Raw genomic sequence first — 27,268 nt, 5'->3', positions numbered from 1 at the left:
GTGCTATTTTACAAAGCTCTAAACTATTTACCACTGAAGTATTGTGACTGTTTGTTATGACTCATGATATACTGATCTATTCTGTGACATGCTGTATTCTGGGACATTTTTTAGGAAGTTCTGGAACATAGTGATTATAGTTGTGACTGACCGTGGTTCTGTAGGGACAGAAAACTTAGATTGTAGTGGAAATCATGTAACTAATATTATTCAGATATATAGAGGAGTAAAATTTGTCATACTTGATACCTAAATGATAATGTGCTTGTTTTAGCCAGGAGAAACTGAGAAAGGACAAGAGTCAGGCTCAATAAAGGTCTTGCAGATGGCTGCCAGAAGACCCATGAGAGATTTTATTGGATTAGGAGACTGTGATAAGACTACTCAGGATGCCATGCTGAACTTCAGCTTCTATCTGACTGCTGGAGACATGGATGAGGCCTTCAAATCCATCAAGCTGATAAAAAGGTACCGTATGCATTTGTATGCATTTCTTTATGAGTAGAGCTTATTTTCATTACATTTGTATGAAGTTCTGATCCTCCTAATTTAAACTTTTTATTTGATTTCACTTTCTCTTTCATTTTCAGAAAGATGAAATATCTTTATCTTAGATACATTTACTGTATACTCATTCTTTGTCTACAACACATTGTAAACTATATCGATCCTTTTTTACTAAATGGGGAGAATGAATAACTTTATAATGTGTCTAGAAAAAAATCCCACATTATCACTAGAAGAGAATGAACATTCACAACTTTATTATACATCTAAAATAATCACAGTAATACCAAGTATTACGAATTTATTGACCACATAGATGATTTTTAAATTTAAATGTACATTATTATAATACGGATATTGCAATATTAGAAGAAATAATATAATGTCTTTTAAATATTCCAATAGTTTAATTTTAAAAAACCCTGCAATTAATCATAGCATGTTGTTTCTAGAAAAGATAGAGCTTTTCCAGAAAGTAATGCAGGTAAATGAATAAAAGTTTTAGTTGGTTTTTACAAACCTACTGTTAGAAGAAACTCTTTGTCAGCATTGATGTATTCTATACTGATAGTCTAGAACAACACAATTGTTCTGGAGCATCAGTCTCTGCAGAGTGTTGCTGACTTTGAACATGATGCAGAGTAGCAATTGGAGGTGAGTTTCTTATTGCATCAGAACTGAGTTTGAGAACAGAACTCAAGAGCCAGCTTGATTATCACATTTTAAGTGTGGCAGAGTATGGAAATAATAGTAAAGAAGAGAAGCAGTGTACTCAGCTGGGAGCAACACAAAAATCCTAAACAATTTATGACTTTCACAGCTCACGTTCACAGCTCAGTCCTTCAAATCTGTCGGTAATTGTACTCCGAGTAGCATCTGTAGACAGCTTTTAAACATCAGCCATTGTATATAGTTCCTGTATCTTAAGGATTTTTGCATAATGGTTTTTGACCTGTTGGCTTTTCTTCCTGAAAGTTGCACGTGCAAGCCTTGTGAGCCCTTGGGTTTGTCAGGGTCAGGCTAATAAACATCATGTCTAATTCTGAAGGTGCTAATTATTTTCATATTGCTATTATATGAAATGACTAGGCAGGTCTTTTACCTTATCGCGAAGTCCTGTATTTGTCTTTCCAGTTTGGGTGATTGAGTGGCAGGTACTCTCCCAGTATTCTTTGATTCTCTGAGCATTGTTAGGCGGAGCTGGTTTCCTAACATATCACTCTAGTCTAGAAATGGCATGTCAAATGTTAAAGCGAGCTGGGAAGAAATTTATTTGGGCTGAAATACAGGTTCTTAATAATAATTTCCAGTAAAGTAAATTATTAGTATCTACGATTATTAGGGAGTCCAGGTAGCCACCTTTTGTAGATATTTGCCCACAGTGTAATGCTGAAGTAGATTTTCAGCACCATGTATGGCCTGTTTTAGCTGCATACCCATTTAATTTTTAAAGGCATTTCTATCTAGATACAGAAAAAATGTCATAGAATATTCAGAGCTGGAAGGGACCTATGAAGATCATCAAGTCCAACTACTATAGGATAAGTGCAAACCTCTCTCTTAGGATACAAAAGCAGTATCTAATAAAACAGAGGTTAATTCTGCAGTCCCTTACTTTACAATTAGAATGGTTAGAGTTGTAGTTTTTGCTTTGTGCTGTATCGTGAAAGCAGGTGTTACAGTTGATGAGAAGTTCCTTGAAGAAGGGTGGGTGAATGGGATAGAAGACTATAAAGAGTCAAGAAATTTAGACAGCTGTTAAAAATTGTCACTTATTCTACAGTGAGTTTTCTGCTTTCTCAGGTTGCCTGTTAACTCCAAAGTGACTGATTGTCACTGGTCTCCCATAGTTTTTTATATCATTAAGGGAGCAAGATAACTTTATCCAGACAGAAAATGTTAGGTTGCCTCTTTTTATTGTCTTACTGCATACGCTGTCTGCTACAGCTGAACACTGCTGACATGTAGCTGTGATGCTGTCAGGATTCTGACAATCCAATTCTGTGCTGTACAGCAGATGAAGAGGGCAATATAATATATATAAAATTATATGTTTTATACATATATATATAGATGGAGCCCATCCAAATAGTAATTGAGGGCCTCTGCCCACAAGAGTGAGCTTTGTGATGTCCTTCAACCCTTACTTTTAAATTATAGCATATATTTATAGAAAACACCGATACAGATCTCCTTGGAGATCTTCCCTGTTCCAAGTCCATGCTTTCAGCATGGTGACTCGACATAGTCATTTTCCAGGCCACGGCGAAACCGAGCCGTCAGGGTACGGCTAATGACAATGACCCGTGGTGCCATGCAGTCCTCACGCCTATGAAGGATGTTCCATATGAGGATGGCAGCTGCCAGTGTGGCCAAAAGACAGGCTCCGATGTTCAGGTAACAAGACCATGAGAGGTTGGTGTACGGTCCAATGCGGTAGAAAGTCACCAATCCAATAACCAGGACAAAACCTGCAAAAAGTGTGAGATTTTTTTTTTAATGAGTTACTCTTGAATTCCTATAATGGCAAGGTGACACAACCCCAATGGTCATGAATCTGTAAAGCCTTCCCCTTCTTATTACAATATGCCGTATGTGTTCTTTAACTCATGTAAACATGATGGTACATGCAAAGACTGGATACCTAAAAAGCAGTTTTAATGATTAGTTTACACCTATTGACTCTGGTTTAAATTTCTTACTCCCACGTTATTCCTGCTTTGCTGGAGTTCAAGTTACATCCCCCCCCAGTTCTCTTATCCTACGCAAATAACCTCTTTCTTATTCCTATTGCCTTCACAGAAAACACGTACACTAATGATAATGATTTTTGTTTGTTTAGAATATAGTGAGTTTATTCTCAGATTTTGAAATGTTTATTTAAGGCAAGCCACTATAGTTAAATGCAAAAATGAATAGCTGAATGTGTTCATAGAAGGGAGAGGGGGAAAGAAGGTGAAACAAATGGGACCTAATGGTCCTAATTTCTCTATGCTGGCAAGTGTTACGAGAGGATAAACCAGGCTTTTGAGTTCTTTAGAAAAAGACAAAAAATACAGTGAAGATGAAAGATGCAAGTTGGAAATGAAATGCAAGTAGGAGGAAAAAAAATCAGTCGTCACTCAAATAGGCATGACACTTACTATTCCAAGAGTCACTGTGAAATCTGAATATTTCTTATAAATGGATATAATATGAGTATTAATTTGGGATATGTCTGGCATTGTTACTGTTCTAATGTCTGCCTAGATGGTAGTTTCTAACTCAGTTGCTTGCTACACCTTCTTCTACAGTAGCATGGTCCCACAGACAGCATATACCAGAGATGACTCGAAGTAAGACATTTCTCCTGAAGGATACATGAGAAAATAGATTCTTACATTAGGAACAGGTCTTTACTGCTATTTTTCCAATCTATAATAGCATTTGCTGTGAAGGGAGACTAAAATACTATGGATGAGTTTTAAGTTGTTGAGTTAGTTTTAAGGACAGCAATTGACATAATTCCTTGATTATTTTTTTTCAGCAAGATTCTCTGAGGCATCATGAATTCTAGCAGTTATTTAATTGTTCATTTGTAACTAAACTGAACAAGTTTCATGTGGGAAAATTGTAGCCACACGGAACACAGTTACAGAAATCACCAACTTTTCCAATAATTGTTTGTTAGTGCTCCAAGGAAAGCTGTGGGCTTCTTGGATTCCCTGTGAAAATGTACGAGAACTGGAAAAGAGGCCATTTTAACTTTAGCTGTGTTGGAGATGGGGGCTTAATTAATAATTAATTAATACGTATTCGTAAGTATACAAGTTGGAAAGTTGCTTCTTGGTTCCTGTTTGATAAAATACTGAGTTATGGTTGGGGTAGAAAAATCGTGAAGTGCTTGACAAGTTTAAATCTTTTTTTTTTTTTTTTTTTTTTTTCAGTAATAACTGCTGGACAGCATGCTGTGTATCAGATTATGCATGCTTTTTTTTCTTTTTTTTTTTTTAAATAAATAAAAAATCTCAGTTTCTTGAAGTCAGACATGTTATCGATGTCCTCGGACCGTAGAAGGTATATCATCTGTCTTTGAAGGAGTCAGTTTTTCTGAATATTCATGGGCTTTATCTCATCATGCGAAAGTGGAAGCGTTCTTTCCTTCATGCAGTGAAAATCCTCACTGAAGCTTATTTGTTGTTAGGGTATTCACAGAATGCTACTTTTGTATCCGAAGCTAGTTGATTGTGCTCTTCCTTTTCTGTGAAGCTTCCTTGAACTGCTTTTGAATTACTAATGACTTTGCTGTTTGGTGTTATCTGGGTCTTGTACAGCTTTTTCTTTACTGTTTACAGTAATGGTGTATAAGAAGGTAATCACAGCTGCGAAACAAAACTGTTGTGACTCGTTTTCAGTGCAATACATTCAACACTGCGTTCTTCCTCTGGAGTTCAATTTCTCCTTAGGCACAGAGTTGAGGGGACAGGTGAAGATCAGATCCTGTATTTGTGGAACACCGACATCAGTTGCTCTTCTACAGGTTGTAATCCACTTTTCAAAGGGTGATAGGTACCATTTGTCTCATATAAAGACAGGAAGCCGAGAGAAAGGGAGGTTGGTTGTACTTCCTATGGCCAAGTTGTAGACCTGTTCCTTTTCCTCCTGGTTTAAAATTCTCAGAGGAAGGAGGGTATTGAGGTACAAAACAAAAGACTCATCTTACTGAAGAATCTGCCTGGCGCATGCCAGATGTTTGCCATCAGTTTTCCTCTTGAGTTTTCATTTCAGTTCATGTTTCACAGGGAATTCCCCCAGAAGGTAAGTATTTAAAAACAAAACAAGGTAATGCAAATCATATAGCCTGTCAGAGGCACTGGCTAGACTTGAAATAGCTTAATTCACATTCATTTTTAAAGTTAAATTTCATACTACTACTTAAGGAGGAAGGAGCTTTGAAGCCACGCTGTGTGCATCAGTGGCCACTTACAAATACCGCTAAGGACCAGTTATACTTGTTAATAACAGTCCACTGTATGCTATCATGCAGTATTTGTCGCATGCTTTCTTGGCAGGAGCTAGGTTCGAGATCACCAGTTACATGGAGTAACCCTGATATGCAGTATCTTGCAGCTTAAAGCCCAGTTATTGATTTGCAACTGCTGCCTTCCCCACTTCAGGTTTACGGGTATTTACTGGTCCATCTAACCTAGGTAAATAACGGTTGATCAGCACTTCCAGTTTCCTTACTGGAAGTCATGTCTTCTTGTGCAAGCCTGCTGGGAAAAAATGTCAGGGTTCCTGGTGTGTGTGAGCTCTGCTCCCTTGGGCATGAGTTTGCCCCATTCTTTGCTCACTTAGTTAAGGCAAGCAGCAGTCTATGCACACTCCTTTATGGCACTACAGAGGTAAATAAATGCTACAGGCATGCTTTCAAGATTTAAACCTTTTCTTTTCCCCAAACACCTTTTTCCTCCTTATGTATCACATACAGCAATTGCTGTCCTAGATGACAGCACATCTCTGCTAGATGGGCCAACCTCACGAACATCCTTCCATCTGATAGAGAAATTATCCACTAGAAAAAAGGACTAAGGTTTACTTACAGACCCCAAAATAAAACTATTTATGCTAGCAAGACTATTTCCCGTCACAGGCCTTTCTCCCTAACCCTAGATCAGATGATCAGCCAGTGGTGCAACAGGCTTCCTCTTCTCTTGCAGTTTTGTGCCAGTGTGTGAGCAGGAGGGAACTGGGAGGTAATCAGTTTCAGAGCTCCCTGACTTGGCAGATATCAGGAGTGAGTCAGTCACTGGGGCTCTTGAGTGAAAAACATAGGATCTGTATTCTAACTTTGCCACAGGCTAGACAGGAACTAACAGTTAAGAGAGAAAAAGCATGACTGAGGTGGGAGCGTTGGAAGCACATTACTCCAGAGCGTTTCCACAATTAATCAGGGAAAGTAAAGTTTTATTTTGTTGGGCCTCTTATATAGCTATATCCAAGGAGTGCTTTGTTTTGCCAGACTGATAGATAAAACCTCACAAATAATTACATGAACACCACGTGTTCACAAATCCTAGGGCACTGAAGCAATAATAACCAGTTTCTGTATTGAAAGAGAATGAAACTGAAGTTTGACTAACATTTTATTTTTACTAACGCAACTATAACAAGGTATTTTCATGGGGTTGTTATCTTCTGCTTTGTGTACTGCGCTAGTTATTAGTGTAGCTTTGACAACATTTTACATGTAATTTGTTGCCTTGAATATTTCTGAATATACACGCAGTGTATCACTTGTGAAAACTTGGTGTAGGTAAAATTCAGTGCCTACTGGTGGTTGTGTGATATGGGCATAATGTGGTTGTTAATGTAAATATGCCAATGCAGAATTCAGCACTGTTTTGAGAAAGGCTTATTTGTTTCGGCACACTTTTAAGCATGCACTAAGAATAGCTTCTCTGTCTCCCTGATTGCAGTGATTTTCACTTCAGATAAATATTTGTAATATTGAACAACAGTGTCTGAATTAAATTTCAATGTTCCAATAAAATACTTGGAGGAAAACAGTTATTGCCTTCCCAGGCTATTTCCCACAGGTAACTTCTACTAAAAATAACCAGAAAATTGCTCTACTCGCCATAAATCTTTTTTTTTTGTCTTAATTCATGATATACTTTTATTCCCTTCTACAATTGCAGCATCTACTGTGTGATATGATTAAAGACACTTTTTAATCCATTATAATCTTTTGTTCTACAAAGCATCTCAGTATTGAAAAAGGGAGGGGATGAAAAAGTGAGAGTCATGGATTGCAAAGGACTTTTCCTATGGGAAAGCAGTTAAAGTATCTGTTAGAACGGTGTCACTTCTTGCTACTTATTTTAAGAGTTGTGGATAGGAAACATTTCTTTAATACTCAGTTTAGTTATGAGAATATTAATTTTTTTCTAGGTTAATTTCATTTCTGTTGGGTAGCCGTGACAGAACTTTTAGATGCATGGCTGAATTTCCCTGTATTAATTTAATTGGAAAGAAGCATGTCAATCAGTTTCAGGTCACTTACTGTGTATTGTCTAAAGTCTGCACAGAGGCCAGATCTCTACGAAAAATCCTGATGAGATTACTTAAAGTACTTTATTTTCCCATAGAGCTGCTGTTTATCTCTGGTTGTTTCCCATCGGTAGCAAAACAAGCCTGAACAGGGGGTGCTTTTCCGCTGGGGAAGGAAACAGATAACAAATTCACTAGGAAGACTTTTGGTTGGGACAGTAGTTGACCGTGTTGGAGGGGGTGGGTTTAGGAGAATGCTGCTTTTTGAACTTACATTTTACATCTGTGTACTGAACTTCCTGTTCGACTGTAGCTGGCTGTAACCCAACTACAGATTTTTAATATTTTACAAGAACTTTCTTAGTCGCTTTCTACGTGTGATGTTTTTTTCCAGATGCACCTTGATTTGCATAGATCTTATTACGACACTGATACTGCAGTCTTAGAAGTCTCCATTGTTTTTTGGGGGGGATTGGTAGAAAGTCTGTATCAGGAACGGTGTTAATTTGCCTCAGGAAGTACAATCTCATCCCCCAGCTCCCTGCTATGCCAGAGAGCACACAGCAGGCTAATTTATCTGGATGAAAAAGCCAGCTTAGTAGGTCAGTGCGAGAAGGGTTTATAATCCTTGTCTTTACAGCTTGTCCCATAGGATGACTTTCTCTGCCAGGAGGAGGGAGAAGGAAAATAGAGCAGCCAGGCTGTTGTTCACATTTTGCAAATGACCCTTGTGCTGTAAAAACGGTGAACAGGGAGGGGAATGCTTAACTCCCTTCTCTACATACCCAGCAAACCTTTACAGGGAATGGTTTAGCTGCTGGGAATCGCGAGCTTAGATAAGCTGCTTGTAGAATTTCAGTTTCATTTATCAAAGTGAGCTAGATTCCCAAAGTTCAATTGCTAGAGGAATCAATATAAATGATTAATCCGTTAATACCTTTTCCTGGATCAGTTTGGCACAAAACAGTTGTTAGAGTGTGAGGCAGCTGCAGTGCTTCTGTGATACTTCTGTGCTCTTCATAGTACCAGCCTGACAGCTGTAGATGTATGCTTGTTTTAGTTTACAGTGTCCCAAGGACTTGAGTAGACTTTGCATTTTTATTTGGATATTGTTGAGTACAATAAAAGCTCCCAAGGATTTTGGTAAAATGTAACATCTCTTAGAAATTACACAAGTTATGAGTAGCAAAGCTTCTCGGGGCAATTGTGGTATTCTTTGAATTTGTCAGTTCATCTTTGTAACCCTGTAAGGCTGAGAGACTTGTTGTAAGAGAATGATTTCTACATGGTTAGTGGAAAAGGAGGTGCAGACCACTGTTTAAGAAGTGTAGGTCTACTGACAGTGAACTTTCTTTTCCTAGCTACATTCTGGAGATTTCCATAAATATAATGCCAGTCCTTGAACTGAAGGTTGAAAAGCATTCCCTATGAATTAGACATCATTTCTGTTGGCCATCTGTTTAAATAAGGATAAAAGTGCAGGCTTGCAGACCAAAAGTTAGCTGCAAAGACTGTTTGGCACCTGTGAAGCACTGGCAGTTTGAGTCAATGGAAGTTCTGCTTTTGGTCTAAGTAGATCGTGTGTCAGACACAGGTGAGAGCTCTTGTCAGGTGGGGAAAAAAGGAAGATAAGCAAACTGCAGAGAGAAGCAGTCACTGACCAGTGATCCTCCCAGAAATGTTAGTGATGGTAATTTGTCTTTAAGGATGAGCTGTTTTCATGCGTTTTTCAAGAGTTCTGTCCTCTCCATCTTCTGAGGCATCAAAGGATAAACAGGAGTTTAACTTTGGCTCTAGCTAAATGGCTCCAGTTGAAACTTTTTAGCAGGCATCTTCATAAACAGTCAAATCAGTACTTGAGTTGAACATATTTCGTATGCTTCTTTCTGCATTACTGCATTATTTCTAACAGTCATAGCATGCATTCCTTATACTTGCATATTTATCGGTAATATATTATTACCATATTTCGAGTTAGAACGCGCCCTTGATGTTGAGATGTCACAACAGATTGTCTGCTACTCAAATCTGTATTTAGACGTGAAGAATACAGGCGGGCCGTTTTCCTGCTGCAGTTGAAGAGTTCAACACAGTCCTTGTGAGATACTGCCCTTCCTAGCTTGCTGGTTCAGCTGTTCATGTGACCCATCAGTCAAAGCAAGCAGGATAGTCTTCCATGTTTTAAGATCTTTCATTTTGCAGATATATGAAAGCAAGATCACTTTGAGATTTGCAATCCACATAAAGAACATGCAAGTTTGGTGTTGAGGCAAAATAAGTGAGAAATAAAAAAAGCATTTACCGCAAATCAGGCAGTCAACTTCTTTCTTTTTGTTATGATTTTTAGGTTTAGTATCATTTATTTGCTTCCTTTTCAGGAAGTGTTAGGCTGGAGCTCCACAGATCTCCTCATAAAACAGATCTGGCTTGAGGGTGTTGTGAAGGAAAAAGGTGGAAGGAAGTAATACAGAAATCAGGATCATGTTGCTATCACAATTATAGTCAGCTATATTCTCCAATGGCTGCTTTGCTCTTCTGTGCTGCATTAAGATTTTCTGGACATCAACAGAGCTAAAGTTGTAATACCCAGAAGGAAAGGAGAAGTAAATAAGGTAAATGGTTTAAAGTGTTGTTGGTTTTAAGGCACAGACATAAGAGTGTGTATGAACTCAGGTTTCCTGTGATTTGTTAGGGGTCTAGAGTGAAATACACTGGCAGATGGAAAACACAGTAGAAGTTGCAGTGCAAGGCTTGAAATTCAAAAGAGGTAAAATTGTAACTTATTTGGCTGTAAATGGCAAGCTCAGTAGGAACACAAAAGGTTGTAATCTTCAGGATATCAGGTATTAAAGTAATTTAATGCTGAAAAGTAATTGGAATATTAACCATTATTATTCAGACTTATTCCAGTCTTGGACTTCCAGAAACTAGGATGAGATCTAATGTTATCCCAGACCTCCCTACCTGTTTCTAACACTTTCCTCTGAAGTCTAATATCCACCCTTGTACAAGATAGGAGACTTGGCTAGAATACATTAGGTCTGATCTAGTCTGGTAGGTTACTGCTTGCAGTAATTTAATGTTGTCTGAAGTGCTCTTTATTCCCTGTCCTGTTGGTATGGGTTTCCCTTCACAACTACTCATTGGATCCTCATCTTATATTCAGCACATTGAGTTTTTAACAGTTCCTTGGGGGAAAAAAAATCAAAAACCCTCTAGAGAGAAATTTCTGAGCATTGACACAAAATTCCACATACAACACTGGTTCCATTTTCACCACATTGCTTTTCCAAAGCAAACAGTTTGCTTTCCTGTTAACTGGGAGGTGTGAGGTTGTGGAGCTTTGGAGCTGTGCGAATCCCATTGCTCTCCCAGGAGCAACTCTGTTTGCTCTCTTCTTTCCTTCCTCTTTGCTTCCTGGGGCTTTTATCTTCTGTCAGAGGTCTGTCCTTTTTGAATGATTGTCAAATATTTGTGCAGGTTGTAGAAGTGAAAAAGCAGGGGAGCCTGAAGTCATCACAAGCTCTTGTGGGATAAAACATGGTTGATTAGAACTTGTGATAGAGTTTGGAAGATGATACTTAGTATGCGTAGTGTTCTAAAACAGAAAGGACTTGTGTTCAGACTACAGGAAACTGTAATGAAACCCACACATTTGGAAAAGAAAAAAACAGGAGCTGGATGCCTGTTTTTTAAGTATGTGGCAGGATGACATCTGAAAGTGTAATGAATAGGAATCACCCCGACAATACTCAAATATTTAATAAGATCCAAGTATGTACATTCTATGATCTTGAAGGTCTTTATAAAATCACTGAATAATCTAGGTTTTTAATATTGTTCTTCTCACACAAATGATCTGTCTGCACTAAAATATAACCTCATGTACACTATGGCTTTATCCCTTAAAATACCATCCCTTCTCCATTTTACTCAATGCGTAGGGAAAGCAGGCTTTTTAACAAGACCAAAATTCATTGAGTTAAAGTTTGGTGAAAGCAGAGAGTCTTTCACAGAAATTTAATCTGTAGCTGCTTTACTGTTAAATGAGAGTTAGCTTTTTTAAGAAAAGTCACATAAGCTCTTTGAACCAAGCAGCCTGAATGCTGAATGTGATCAGCCAGAACGCAGCTTCCTGAGAAGTGGTGACAGAAGACTGCACTATAATATAAATGAAGTAGGGTGGAGCTTCACCGTGATTTAACTTGGGCTGTTTCATGAACAAAGTACTTTAAATAATCCGTTCTCTTCTGATGCCTTGCTGTACTTCGAAAATGGATGGGAGATTACCAGCTTGGAATGGAGGCTCAGAAGTGAAGTGTTACCCATGGCTTACAGGGTAAGAGGCAGTCAACTTTCTTCCACTTCATTAAAAAAACAAACAAACAAACATGGTATCCTAGATGTAGCAGCAGTTATTCGTCAGAGATACAGAAACATTGGACTTGCTCACAATTTTCACATTTTGTCTGGTATCAGACAAATAACATATTAACCATTATGTGTAAAATGTTGTGTGCGCTCAGTCTGAGGGATTTGTTTGATGGGGCTGATTTTTTGGCCAGTTTGAGTGGCCTGACATTCCAAAGCACATCTTTCTTTCTGAAAGAGGAAAAAGCCTCTTCTGTCAGTGCAAGCTGTACTCTGAACTGTCTGTCCTGTGAAGACAACCCTTACTGCCTGAGGGCAGTTGCAGTTCACACACCACTGTCCTGGCAAATTAGAGAGGTTTCAAAGAAGTCAACTTTATACTGGGATAAGGGCAGATATTGTGACTACTTTTTTTGTTTGTTTGGTGTTTTTTTTCTTTTTTTTCAGAATTCCTATCCCTAAAGCTGGTAGTAAAGTATGGGGGGAGAGCTAACCACCAAAGTCATTGCATCATTTCTGCAGATGGGAGAGCTTTGATTCACGCAGCATGACGTCTTTCTTTGTAGCTGTCATGAGCTGCCAGATCCATCTCCTCACACCTTTTGAACACAGACAAGCAGATGAACTTCTTGATTCAACAACTTCTTCAGCCATTCTCATTAGTGTTTTGCTAATCATTCTGGCTCTGGCTGTCTTCCCTTCTCCCCTCCCAGCACTGGGGATTTCAAGGTTCAGCTTGCATAACAGGTAATAGCAGGCATTTCCTTCTCCTGTGTCGGGATATCCTGGCGCCCTTCAGTCTCTCTCTGACTGTGTTTAAAACAGACTCCAGCACAGGAAAAAAAAAAGTCTAAAATTAGCAGCCTCGATAGAATAAAGGCACAGGGCTGTCCACTGTGCTGTTTGTCAATGAAACAACAAATCTAAACAGGGCCAGAATGCATTTCCTCTGTGAAAAACAGACATGTTGAGTTTGGGGGAGGATGGGAGGGAGGGAAGAGTAAAGCCAGCATTGCACCTGAAGACCAAGGAGAGATATGCAAAAGGTATCCAGAATTATTATAGGGCTAGGGAGGTGATCGTCCCCCTGTACTCAGCTCTGGTGAGGCCGCACCTCGAGTACTGTGTTCAGTTTTGGGCCCCTCGCTACAAGAAGGACATCGAGGTGCTTGAGCGGGTGCAGAGAAGGGCGACGAAGCTGGTGAGGGGCCTGGAGAACAAGTCCTACGAGGAGCGGCTGAGGGAGCTGGGCTTGTTCAGCCTGGAGAAGAGGAGGCTCAGGGGCGACCTTATCGCTCTTTTTAGGTACCTCAAGGGAGGCTGTAGCGAGGTGGGGGTTGGCCTGTTCTCCCACGTGCCTGGTGACAGGACGAGGGGGAATGGGTTTAAGTTGAGCCAGGGGAGTTTTAGGCTAGATGTTAGGAAGAACTTCTTCACTGAAAGGGTTGTGAGGCACTGGAACAGGCTGCCCAGGGAAGTGGTGGAGTCACCATCCTTGGAAGTCTTCAAAAGACGTTTAGATGTAGAGCTTAGGGATATGGTTTAGTGGAGGGCTGTTAGCGTTAGGCTGGAGGTTGGACTCGATGACCTTGAGGTCTCTTCCAACCTAGAAAATTCTGTGATTCTGTGATTCTGTGAATTGTAAAAGTCCATAGTATACATGAGACTGGAGGGAGGCTTTATTACGGTGAGGCTACATATCTGGCTTTTGATTTTACTGAACTGATGCCTGGGGGTCTTGCTGCACCTGGAGTCTGGATCAGATGCTTTGAGAGTTACAGAACCTCTGTTACACCAGTCTTCTCTTATTTGACATTCAGGTTCATCCGTACCGGGTGGTTATTGCTGTGGGAACCATATTTAAATAACCTGGGCTAGATTCTGGTCTTGCAGCAGGATGAACTGTGGATCTCAGATTTTTATCATTGTAAATATTCAATGGTTTTAAAATTCAGTTTTGGCTTTTTATAAATGTTACTTAATTATAATCTGTTAGTTACGTTGATAACAATGTATGTCTGAAATATGATCTTGTAAACAGTCTGAGCGTTCCACTCCATTAATCACAGTTTCATACATGGATAGTTTATAGGATTGGACTTGGTATAATAAATCCTGAGTGACTTTATGTAATAAAGATCCTTGCCACTGCTCTTAATAAGATACCGTGATAAAACCATTTCCTCTTTTCCTCAGTCATTTCTGTATAGTCCTCATCTACGAGAATTACTGTGGGGAGTTTTATTTATGACTGTCACTGTTGCAAGTTGACTCCAACTTTCTTTGCTAGATTGTAAGACATCTCTCTATCAAAACCCAGCCGATCATGACAGAGTAAAATTCAGTTACCTGAAAGCAAATAATAGAGTTTCAGGAAAACTCCTGAAATTTGTTCTGCCATTCTGCTATGTTTTCAAACAGCTGCTTTGATATATTTTGCTCTGCTAACCTATGGGATTATGCTGCATTGATTTCATTTCTTTTAGGCTTGTGTTCCTGGTTTCAGAGGAAATAATAATGGCTTGTTTTTCTAGGCTGGCAGAAGACTCATTCTGATATTTCCAACATAAAAGCTCCTATTCATGTAATGCAGAATCACATGGGGAGAGCTTTTAAGAGACAATAAGCTTACTTTTAGATTTAGGCCTTTTTGCTGTGCTTTATCACTTGAAAGATTTTTGAAGTAAGAAACTCTTTTTTTCCTGGATTTAATAGGTATGAAGTGTTTTTTTCCATCAGAAAAAAAAAAAAAAAAAGTGTACTTACTGGCAAGCTGGAACACAGCAGCTATGGCCTCCTCCCACCACTGGGTATCCTGAGATATGATGGGTATCTCCACTAGACCCAGGACGAAGATGAGCTGGCCAGCAGTCAGAGCAACAGTAGCAATGAGGTTACAGGCACGCATCATGTCAAACTGCACTAGGGAAACATAAGAAGGAAGTCTAAAGTTAAAATGATTAAAAAAAATAAAGGGGGCAGGGAGGCAGTGTTTCAAATCCTGGCTAAGCAGGTATGTAAAATGTATTCCACAGAAAATGTTTCTCAAATACTATTCCCACTCCTGGCAATCCCTTACTCTTAACTGCATTTCCTGTGGTCTGATTAGGGGCAGATTTTCTTTAGGATGTGTTGAATATTTTCTTTAGTTAAACAGTACCCTATAACTGTTGCTTCAGAGCAAAACAATCTCATATGAAGCAAGTAGCTAATTTTGAAGAACAGCCTGCCGAAAGCGTTTGGTTTCTGCCCTGTGAAGATTCTACATGTAAGTAGTAGCCAGAATTGTTTAGGGCAGGAACTGTCCTTTTGTTCTGCATTTGTATGGCACTGATTGAAATGGAACCTTTGTTCATGGTTTGAGTTTTCAAGGCTCTAAGACAATCATACCACAGGGAAAAAAAAAATAAAAATCTGTAACACTTGAAATATTTCACCTAGTCCAACTGGATTGTCCTGAAACATTTTGTGGACTAACACTAACTTATTGCTGGTTTAAGAGATGCTGATAATAGAACTTCATATAGAGAATTCTTAACTTTTCCTTCTTTTAACATTTAACTAATCTTTTGGAAACACTGCAAAGACCATCGTATGTTACGCCCCCTGTGCAACAAAGGATAGATTTACATTGAAAGATGTCAATGTTTGACAGTTCCAAATGAGGTGTTCTTGTGCCATTTACAAGTGAAAGAAGTTACATGACTTCATATATATTTATAAATATTAAATATAAAGAACAAATGCAGAAATAATTATAGACATAAATATCTCGAGTCTTGGATAGAAACCTGATTCAGCTGGGTGCTGAATCGAATATATTCATTGCAAAGTTTGGTACTTTTAGTCAGTTTTTTTTCCTACTTTTCCTGTTAACCTGGTGGATGTCCTGTTTTCATCCTTTTCCTTCCTCTCTAGCAAAAGGTAGGTTTTGTAAATATCATTGTGCCAGTTCAACATCTCTTGCTAATATGTTGTTGCTATTCTGAAACAGAAGCAGCTCAATGTGTAAGTCGTGTGTTAGAAAAGGAAAGGCTCAAGACATGAATTGTCATGTGATTTTTCAAAAGCAACTTAAGTGTTTATGATTGAATTTAGGTGCACTGGCCACCAGAATTATATTTTTCTGGAGAACTGTAAACAAAAATTACTTCTCAGTTAGATAGCTTTGCCTAGGGACTTTTTTTATTTTGGCAGCAGGATTTGTGGATTTCAGTGTCTCCAAAACTTATGATGCATTTTTCCTTTTTACAGAATGACTTGGTGATGTCTTTGTTCCTATTGCCCATTGCTGTGCAGTAAAGCTTTGTAAAATTTGTTGCGCTAGCTTGTTTGTGGTATGGTAGGCATATTCCACCTTACATTTATTGGAACAGTCCATGACTGAGGAGCTGATGCCTAAGAAAGCAGGCAGCAGTGGAGAAGGAGAAAAAGGCTTGGAGTCAAAGTTTAAATTTTGATCTCTTCTGTTGTTTGATTAAGACTTAAGTCATGTTTGCCAAGTGCTTGGATATTTTCCCTCTTTGCCACCCTATTTCTTTAGCTAAGGACTGAAGTAAATTCCTGATCCTCTAAGGAGACTGCTAAGAAGTGCAAAAAAACAAAACTTGATATCAACAAGAGTAAATTGTGGTAACACAATTACATAGTGGTAATCATTCGGTCCAATCTTACTGTTGTGAACCATAAAAATTAGTTTAATCTTTATTTTCTCTTCATAGTTCATTTTTAGCTCCTAGTCTTGTAAGAAACAACTTATGATTTAATTAAGATACATAGTCCATTAAACATTTTCATATTGAATAAAGTCTTAAGATGATAAAGTTGGTTTTGTTTTTCCTAGTGAGTTCATTTCTGACCAGAGAAGAGAATTATTTCATTCAAAATTAATTTGCTTGAAGTATCTTAACTTTCAAAGTTGCCCTTTGTAGCAGTAAATGATTCTGATTCTATGATTCCAACTTTTGTCATGTTCAACATTTATAGCTCATGGTGGCTGACTGCGAAATCATGTTTGGAAGCCTGCTGAGCTTTGTAAATATCAGCAAAATCTTGAGCATTAGGAGTATTCTGCATTTCCACTTAAATGGATTTCTGTAATACTTCAAGGAGTGGTACTTTCTGAAGTGAAAATTAATTACTTTTAAATGAGAAATATACTAGAAATAGCAGGCTTACAGCCATTATTATAAAAGTACTTGCATTTGTGACAGAGCTATCTATGGTGTCAGATACAAAAAATACTTGGTTCACAGCCATAGGGAATTTTGTTGCCTTTCTGCATGGGGTATGCATGCATTAGAAAACAAAGCAAACAAACAAATGGGGTTCTAAAGCTTATCCCAGAAATATGTACTACCCCTTGTCATAGAAACATATTTGTCTTTACTGTTATCCATATCGTCTTTTCAGTGTAGCAAGTGTAAATTCTCTTGCCTTTGCCATAAGTATTTCTAGCACACTAAAACAGCAAGTTTTATTTTGACTAACTCAACTGCTTTCAACAAAATTTGTTGTAATTTAGTCTTTAAATAATAGTTGGGTGATCGCTGTCCTATTGCTGTTGGAGTGCATTGGATGTGTAACATCTTTCTTTGCATGAACTGCAGATTTAGGGATGCTTTTTCAACTCACATCCACTGCTGTTTGGAGATGCAGAAATACAACTAATATTTTAGATAGCTGTTGCCTTTATCCAAAATGGTCATACGTAGAAAATATGGAAGCGGAGGGCGAAAGAGGAGAGAGGGCTACTGACAAAATTAACAGCGTACAACTCTTAAAAGCTCCATTGTTTTCTCAGTGGAACTTGCTGACTTGTCTGAGTCTGGATCTGCCCCTCTAGTTTACTGTGCTTAATCAGTCATTGTACTTCGCATGTTGTCATCTCAGCACATGATAATTCTGTTTTGTGCACGTGCAACCCTGACCTGAGCTGCAAAATGAAACCCAGCTACCAGTCCAGCCACTGCGCCATCCAAAAAGGTGGTAGTTCTGGAAAGCACCTATGACTGAGTTTTATTGAGGACAACCAAAAAAAGTGGACAATGCTGGTCAAGGACGGGAATTAAGCATGCAAATGAAAAGCATTTCTTCAGAGCCTGCACCCAAAGGCTTAAAAGATGTAAAACATGCTGAGGAAGGCAAGGCCAGAAGGCTGTTTTTGCTCTTGAGTGACCAGTCAATTCAGGAATAGATAGCTCTTCTCTTTCAAAATATTTGCTTTTATTGCATTTTTTTTGTAAGAGCTGTGAAATTTGGTGTTTGTCTGTGTGTCTTTAGTCTGTCTGTTGATATTTTAATTTTTATGTAAAGCAAAAATTCCTCTGCAGCCAGCTGCAGCCCATTCCAGTGGGTTTTCTATAATTAGTATGAATGTAGAGTAGTCTGTTTGACCATGTCAAATGTTCTGCTTCATTTACAGTAATTGTGATCCCACTACAGCCTCCCATGTCCATTACAAACTCTCACTCTGCAGAGTGATTTGTACTAGCCACCATATGTGAGAACGAGAAGTTCATAATGGTTGTGTGCACAAGTACGGGTGCTATTTGTATGAACGATTAGCTTCTAGAATCTATCATCTAAGACTGTCATGATGGCATAGGTACTTTGGATGTACAACTTTTTTGTTTTGAACTCGCTAATGTCACTTGTCTCCTGAAGTTTAACCATCGAAAGCATTTCCTATAGCTAGAAGTAGATGATTCTAGAAGAATAGAGCTGGACACCACCAGGTATATTTTTCCGTGCCTTCCTTCACCTCCCTTAAAATGTGATTTAGCTGTAGAGAAATGGAAAGGGATAGACACAGAATGGCTTCAATGCTCTCTGGAGCTGTTGTTAAGCATTACAAAGTGCTAGTCTCCGACTTCTTCCTTTTGGAAGCGCATCTGGATCCCGGTATGCTTTGAGAAGTAATTACTTCATGGTCAGGGATTCTAGCTGTGTTTCTTGTACAGCTGGGTAGTTAGGGGCACTGTCTAATGAATTCTGCTTTGTTTAATACAGTTACCAGTCAAGGGTCAAAACCCAAACTCCAGGGATGAGACCAATTCCAATTCCCCATTGCCTTGCTCATTTCCTTGACCAGAATTATCCATCTGGATTAGGAATGCTAATTTGACTTTAATTGCAAGCAGCAGTTTTGTTTTATGTTACATGATAGCACCCAGGTTATTTGTGCTTTGCAGAAGTAGGTTAGTCATATTGAAGAGTAATTTGCAGTGTTTTAGAATAATAAGAAGGATGATCTCATTGAAAAATCGTGTTATGCTAATTGCTGAAAGCGTGAGGTTTTCTTCCCCTATTCTGTTTGCGGGAATTCAAGCTTTTGATTGATTAAAGCACAATGTATGAATGAAGGAAAATAAGCAGCCCAAGATAACTTAGTAGTTTAAAACTTCCCCTGTGAAATAGCACTTTCAAAAATTTTAGTGCAAACTTCAGTACATCTTCTGCAGCTTCCTAAGTTACCAGCCGTGGAAAGAGATGATGACCACAGTTTCACTCCCTGTGTAGGGCACAGGATCATACCTGAAGTTATTACCACGACTGCACAATTTACTGCATGGCATCAAAGCTGTAGGAGATGACTCTGAATGTGTTATTATCCTAGTCCTGTTTTCCATGATTTTAAATCCAAAAATATGTTTAAACTTTAGCTATTAGAAGTTCATTATGCATAGCTGAAGTATACTGCCATCTTAGGCTGCTGCTGTCAGTGTATCCATACTGTAGGGTATTCTTTTCTTGAAGAAATTTCCTTCTTATATCTAGTGATTTTATATATATATATATATATATATATATATATGTATATGTATATATATAAATGGTTACTTTAGTTGCATTTAACTTCAGTTTTCTTTTAATCTCAAAAATTACACTTTTTGGTATCTATTTAAAAATTATTTCAACTGATAAAATAATACTTTTTATCCTTTTTTAAAAAAACTATTATTATATATTATTATTATTATATTAACTTTTTTAAATTATTCAGTTATTTTTCATTGTTAGCATAAAAAGGCAAACTTTATAGGATTTCTACTGGTGATCTCTTTTTTATGGTTCTATGGTTTATTGATTATTCAGTGAGTCACTGACTATACATACTAAAATGTATCTGTCTTCATAAATCTTTAGTGTTTGTGCATGTCTATTCTGGAAAGGAGGATAAAGCCTGCCTCGCTCTTCTAAAATAGTTCTAGACTTCTAATTAGGGATAGAACTATCAATGCTTCCTGTCCCTAAGCTGCTTCACTTCTTTTTGTAAGAGCCTGTTTTCAGTTGCTCATAGCTTTGCTAGACTTCATCTTCTTGGACTGGGTGTCTGCAGGCTGAGATCATGTGCTGCTTCTGGTACAGTTTAATCTAAGTAGGCTAAGTAATTAGATTTTCTCAGATGTAATCAAGGCATTGAGTACATGGTTTTCATCCGGAACTTGACGTTTTGTTAATGTGTTAGCCTGAGAAGGGATGCATCGCTTGCTGTTCCTAAGAAATTCACTCCAGTAGGTAGCCTTAGAAGTTTTAGTACACGTTTGCTTAACAGAACTCTAGCTGACAAATCTGCTGAAAGCTCAAGAGTGCTAGGTATATTCATCACATATTACCTTTGGTGAGCTCATAGCTGTCACAGAGCAGGGGATATGCCAAAAAAAAAAAATGACTACAGTCTTCTCATGTGTTCAGCTGAGCTTCTAGGAATCCACTACATTACCAGGCACTGGAGCTGAGGGCAAAGAGTTAGTTCTTTTCAAGCTCTGAGTCCTCACTGTGTGGGTCTGGTGAATTCCATTTCCTACTCCTGCCCTAGGTAAGTCATTTAAAAAGTAGCCGTCTGCTATGTCTGGGCTTTATCTAAAGGTTTGAAGTCTGCGTATGATTCAAGTTAGGGTTAGCACTTGCTTCTGTATAGTGGTGGTGTTCTTCAGCCTTCCTAAGTGGATTTAAAAATCCATATTATACAGACTTCAGAATTGCAAAGCCAGGCATCCAAACATTAGGAGAAGCCAGCAGAGTACATGCTTGCATGAGTGGGATTACAGTTTTTTCTCAGGAGCTTTGATTCATTCAGTGCATGAAAGCACAGCGCAAAAAAGCTGAAGGGGTGCTATGTGAACAGTCGCTCTTTGGCTTCTGTCTTGCTGACTGTTGTGTATGGTCTTGCAACAAAGCTGAATTCTGTGCTGGAGAACTCAGTTCTGTATTTTGTAAGAAACACTTCTTTATCATTCTAAAAAATCTACCCAAATTTTTGGCAACTAATTTTGTGTTCCTCTTGTTTTGGATGTCAGCATTGTCACCAAAGGTCAGATGGGGATGAAGTCTCCACAGCTCACATGGCAATCAGCTGGAGCTGTGCCTTGAGTTTCAAGAGCACTATGAACATGCAGAGTATTCTGTTGCTGGATGGATGTCTTGCAAATTACAAGTCAGTTATTTGACTTGGTTTCATCTCCTAGATATTTTTCTGAAGTGTGCAATTTATGATCTTGTGGTAAAAATTTTAAAAATACATAATCTGTGGAAAATGGGAAAATGCCTTCTGCCTTGCTTCCATTTTTTCCCCACTTACAAAATTATTTAAAAAAAAGGAGGGGGGAGGCAGGGGAGGAGGGGACCAAGTAGTTTGGCACAATTGAATGTTCTGATGTTGCAGTTGGACTTGATAGATCTCTTCCAACTGAACTCTTCCATGTAACAGTTTAGTGAAATCTTAGGTGCATTGGAACTTCAGGATTGAGCTCATCTGAGCTTGTATGTCCTATTGGAATATTTAGTTTAAAAGGTGTATAAATCTTTTTTTTTGGTGGAGAAAGGAAGAATTTTGGTTTTGGAGTGAAGGCATCTGCATCAACTATTTTCAATGTAAATTATGTTTAAGTTATGGGGACTTTTCAAACAGAACATTAAGAATGCACCTATATAGGGATCAGTTCTAACAGACAAGGCTCTTATATAATTCCTCTGGAGATATTGGTTGAATACATGTTATGACAGTTTTGCATGGTTATAAACATCAGTGGATTGGTTATAAACATTTGTGTTGGTGGCTGTAATAAAGGTACTTAATGTGAAATGTTTGGAAGCTCCTTAGCCACTTACCCTCCTAAAGCTTTAAATGAATTCAAAGCCTAAGTAGTGAGGGTAATGAAATAATGATTTCTGTGATATTTGTGAAACATGTGAAGATAACTGTATTGCAATGTTAATTATCCCAAATTAGCCTGAATCCCAAGAAGTTTGTGAATGAATCAACCAAGAATGTGGCATCTCTGCCCACAGCAGGGAAGATTAAAGTAGATGATGTTTACGGTCCTTTCCATCCCAAGCCACTTTTATGAGTCTATGAAGTTTCTAACTTTATACAAAAAAAAAAAAAAAAAAGTATACAACATAGGAAAATCATGTTAAAATGAACGTTCAGTCTAAGGAGAGTAGGTGTCTTAAAATTTGCGTCCAGAAAGATTACAAATTGGCCTCCACTGTTACAATTTTGTGATTTCAATTGTTTGAATGTTGATCACATTGCAGATGTTAGGAAGGGAAATCACAAGCCTGGAGCTGCCAGCTGCCTGCATGGACTGCATCTCTGTGTATCAGCCTCAGCAGCTTACTGGGCAGCCTTTGGCTGTTTTTGTTCTCATGGTAGCTGTGTTCTCCCAGTGCAGTGTGCCTCCTTTCTTCATCTGTATATGTTGAAAAATTAATATGCATCTATAACACACTCAGCTGCTGGACGCAGACTGGTTTCTGTACAGCCAAACTTTGCAGAAATTCCTAGTGGACAGTGGCATTCTCTAAATTGCTGCCGATGTGAACAACTGTCAGCTCGTTGTTCCCACACAGAGCAGCATCCTGACTTAGTCACTGCACTTCACAATGCAAGTGTTTGCATAAATCATACGTTGAGGCTGGACAGGTGTTTATATTTAGCCCTTACAGGAGTCACGTAGTCATTCGTGACCCTGTGCCTCTCCCTGTCACTGGTTATTCTGTTTGTAAGGACTACAAGTATCGTACTCTGGGCATCTCCCTGTAGTTGAAATAAGCATCCCACTGGTGGGATTTTCATTCAGTTCACCTGGAACCCTGAAGAACCAAGCAAGGTTGTAAATCATTTTAAATGCTTCCCTATTCCTGCAGTTCCACACTGTTTGTAGTGTTCTTCGGACAGAAAGGAACAGAGTGTGACTGTTGCTAATGAATAAATCAGCTCCATCTGTCCACCCAGTCTGTAGCACTGCAGGGCTTAAGGGCATAGCTGTACTGTGCAGCGGGATAAAAAACATCTAAGCTGATTTCAGGTAATCTGGTGTGTTCACACGGTGCAATGCAGCGTTACCAGCCTGGTGTTGGGCCAGGATGTAGGTAACGGGGGCTGTGCAGGTCTGGTTTGCTCTGACAAAAATTCCTGAGACATGCTGTCTGACATAGTTCTTACTGTGTGTGTGCTTCTACTACGCTTATGAAGGGTTAAGAAATGTAGACAAGAGCCAAACTGTGTGGCCTAATCTTCTGAGCATTTGTAATATCTCTGGAACAATCTCTGTAACCTTTGGCAAGTTTCCTTGCCCTCACACAGATGACAGAAGTGTTAGGCTACCTGGCTAAGATTCTTTGGAGTGTTTTGAAGAGGGAATATGCCATCTGAGTTCAGTAAAAGCCTTCAGTTTTGCATCATCTAGTGGCTTGTCCGTATTAGAAAAACTTCAATTGGTATCCTCATAACTGGGCTCTGATTCTCAGCATAAACAACGATTTCTGATCTGACAGACTGGTGCCACTGAAAGGGAGCTCTCACCCGTCAGCACACCTGCATCACTCAGCTTGTGCTACGAGCAGTACTTGTTGGACTCGCAGTACCACAGCTTAATCCAACAGAAGAATAACCAAGCAAAAAAGCAAACACACAAAAAAAATCCACTCTAAACCTGGATATTTCCTTGCTGTTAGCCATGTGAATTGGTTCACAGAAGCTTTTTAGTATCACAGATGGTTGAAGGAAGGGTGCAGGAACTATGGCAAGAAGGGAGGTAAAGGAAGAAGTGGATAAAGGAAGGGGGGAGATCAGACCCTTCTGCCAGGAGCAGTAATGTTTTAGCTTGAATGGAGTTGAAGTACTTCCCCCTGCAACCTAAGTCACCCACATTTCTTTCATGTTGTGCTTTGTTGAAATCATTCCCATTGTTTAATTTCCATCTCATTTTATAGTATCACTGACTACTCTCCCTGGATTTCTTTCTTTCCTGTTTCTAATATAGTATGGATATAACATAATACAACATAGCTCTGTCCTCTGAAAAGGGGTTTTGCCAATGATTTCGGTGGGAGAAAGAGCAGGCCCTTAAGTTGTATTCAGTGAAAAATAGGTTCTAAGACTTCTCTGCCGGTAATTGAGCCTACTTGCAGTAGCATATTTAGTGGACTGTTATTTATGTGGTACTTGTACAGGAGTCATCAGTATATGCAAAAGCTAATTTTCAAAAATACTAAACCTTAACTCTTTGAGGATGGAGTTCAAAAAGTTGTTTATATATATGTATTTATATACACACATGCGTCATTATAACTGACAGATGAGGATTGCTATATATACATTACTTAAATAATATGTGATTTTGTATTAAAGAACTTATTTAAAATGATGAAACCATGGCTGCAGAATTGGGCCCATAATAAGCATACTATCCATGGAAACATGTATTTTTTTTCCTCATTCTTTGTTTCCTCATTAGATTGTCATTGTACAGCTGTAGAGGTGAGATTTTCTTTTAAATGCTGTAGAGACTGAAAATTTGACTTGTGCTTACTCTTTGCTTTCAGATTAAATAGTGAATGGATGCTTGATGAAACGAGTCATTGGGTTTCAAAGTCCTTCCTCAACATTTTAAGAGCTTTTCTTGGTGTCAGTGTAATCATGTCCCCAAAAGAATTCTCTGTAATTATCACTTTTAAATTTAAAAATTGTCTATCACATTTTGGTTCTATTTGACGTAAGAAATTGCTATATGCAAATTGCAAATAACCTGCTGTATGCAAAAATGCATACAATTTTGCTATAAAACTAGTTTTTCTATGCCTATCTTTATAGTACCACCCATCTTTTGAACTGTGCGTAGCAAGAAATACAAGTTTGCGGATTTAAAATGCTGCAGGAGCCAAATTCAATATGCAGGAGCTTATTCTAGCTGTTAGATAAAGACCATGTACTTTTAAAATTAATTAATTGTATGCATGTTTTTCAAGTTAGAACATGGCTTATAAATAACAATTGGAGCAGTGATTAGAGTAACGAAGTTACAGGTAGATATCAAGGAATTTTTTGAACAGTCTAATCCTATTTGTGATGAACTGATATTGCATAAGTTCTTTTAGTTAAGCTGGAAGTCATGTTTAGGCATTTATAACAGTTTTTAGCACATGTGAAAAAAATTTACTGCACTTTTTTTTTTTTTTTTTTTGGAAAACATGATGTGGTGTGGGCCCACAGGAAAGCTTTTTTTAAATTTTTTTAAAGAAATTCCTCTCGTATTTTTGTTTAGTCTCCAGAGGGATATAAGAGATTTAAAGGAGGAACAGAGCATTATGTTCTTTCTCTGCTTTTCAAACCATGAAAAAAACATCACTTCCTTGAAGGATTCATTTAAAGCACTGTTTGATTTGCCTGAATGAACAAACCCCAAGGCACTGCTGTGCTCAAAACCCTTGTCTGTTATCAGCTTGTTTAGATGCCTGCATAGAAGCCAGCTGCTGAAACCACAGGCTTTCAGTGGAGAAAAGTTCTTGGAGTTAGCCATAGTTAAACCAAGGTGTCAGAGATGAACACAAGTATTCCAAGCATAATTCTGCTCTAGTTTAATGAGAATAGGGTCACACCCTTCACATCATTAATATAAGGGGCACTTTTTTTATTGCTCAACTTTGTAAGTCTGCAAATTGGCTTACAGATTTGATCTTAACCATTTTTAAACAGTTCAGTTTAAGCTATATGTATTCTTAAGATCCCACGAGTCTGAATTTGCAAATGAGAAATGTGTCATGCTTAATGATTTTCATATGATTAATCTTAAGAGGTGTTTAGGTGTTTAGAATCGGATGGTTAACATTGATTACAGAGAGCTACATGGATGTTCTGCTTAGGCTGTAAATTCCTCATGACCTAGTACAACGTATCAATGACAATCTAGTGGAAGCAGAGAAGTCAAGAAATTGAACTTACGTTTGACAGTGCTACGAGACTCCTGGAACCCCGCTGATTCTGAACCCCAGCCCAGGGCTTCACACTCGCGCTCCTCCCCTTGCCCATGCCTGGTGCTTGCACCTCCTTTGCTCTTTTCTGCCAGCCAGCACATCTTCCAGAGCCCCACACTGCGCTTACGCCCATCTTCCAGGGTCTGGTACACCCAGTTAGGAGTAAAGGCAGCTGCGTTGTTCAGAATAAGTGAGACCAGGGCTACCAACACAGCTGTGGCTACCAGTTTCTGGACAGTCATATCTGACTGTCAGCTCACTGCCAGTCTCTATTTGCAGAAGACACAAGGTCTCAGTCAGCTCCAGCACATTGAAATTGGACTTGAAATGGAGGCAGCTTCAATATGATGTTATGAATGGCTAGAGAACATCACCGTTCATTCTCAAAGTCAACTCCAGAGGTGTTTCTGATCAAGCAAATGAGAATTTTGTGAGGTAGATAGAATTCCATAAAATAAAAGAACACAAAAGAGCTTTTTTTTAGGTTTCTCCGTCCTTCCCGGCTTTGGCTTATCCACCTTCTTGCACTTTGATAAGCAATGCCAGTCCTGTGATGAACTGGAAGATAGGGACTTCCATTCCTTGTGAGACAAAATTCCTTGTGAGGCAAATGGAGGAGGACTCCAGTCTTGAAGCAGAAGAGCCTGAACTGCTGCTGGGGCGAGGGAGGGAGAGCTGCTTGCCAGCAGCGTGCCTCAGCCCTCAAGAGCAACTGTGCAGAGCGCGGATTCCTCCGAGTCAAAGAGCTCCAAAAGCCTTTTCCAGATGCAAACTTCAAAATATCCCTCGAACACCGACAAATGTCATTCTCAAATTGCAGCTGAACTCCACGTGAATGCTTTCATCCCAAAGAATTATGAAAGTTTGGTGTATCCTGAGGAATTTGCTCTGCTGTGTCCCTCTGAACGCCTGACTGCAAGTGGCAGAGACCAGAGGACGGGCTGCTGTGAGGAAAAGGTCTGCAGCCCCCCCCCCCCCCTTCCCTCAGCTAAGAGGAAATGGCTGTTTTTGTGGCTGTTTTTGGTGAGCCTCAGGGCGTAGTCGGCTGCAACAAACAGAGCCGCTGCCACAGCAGTCAAACATTAACAGGATGTGT

At 38.9% G+C, this 27,268-nt stretch overlaps 2 protein-coding genes across 6 annotated transcripts in view; one reads left to right on the top strand and one right to left on the bottom strand.

Annotated features, from left to right (window-relative positions):
• Positions 1-27,268, top strand: part of IFT140 (intraflagellar transport 140) — a 76,076-nt gene that overhangs the window by 29,172 nt on the left and 19,636 nt on the right. For all 5 annotated transcript variants that reach the window (XM_084536854.1, XM_084536855.1, XM_084536857.1 and 2 more), the window contains one exon: positions 275-468. In XM_084536854.1, the coding sequence (XP_084392980.1) occupies positions 275-468 (194 nt within the window). The remainder of the gene's footprint in view (positions 1-274; positions 469-27,268) is intronic.
• TMEM204 (transmembrane protein 204) lies at positions 743-27,268 on the bottom strand. Its single transcript, XM_084536862.1, has 3 exons — positions 26,141-27,268; positions 14,677-14,832; positions 743-2,978 (listed from the first exon to the last, which is right to left on the bottom strand). The coding sequence occupies exons 1-3, from the start codon at positions 26,412-26,414 to the stop codon at positions 2,734-2,736; spliced, it is 675 nt and encodes a 224-aa protein (XP_084392988.1). The 5' UTR covers positions 26,415-27,268; the 3' UTR covers positions 743-2,733.

Source organism: Aythya ferina (assembly GCF_964211825.1).
Source record: "Aythya ferina genome assembly, chromosome: 15".
NCBI lineage: Eukaryota > Metazoa > Chordata > Aves > Anseriformes > Anatidae > Aythya > Aythya ferina.
Note: the sequence above shows the minus strand (reverse complement) of the source record. Positions and strands in the feature narration are given on the sequence as shown.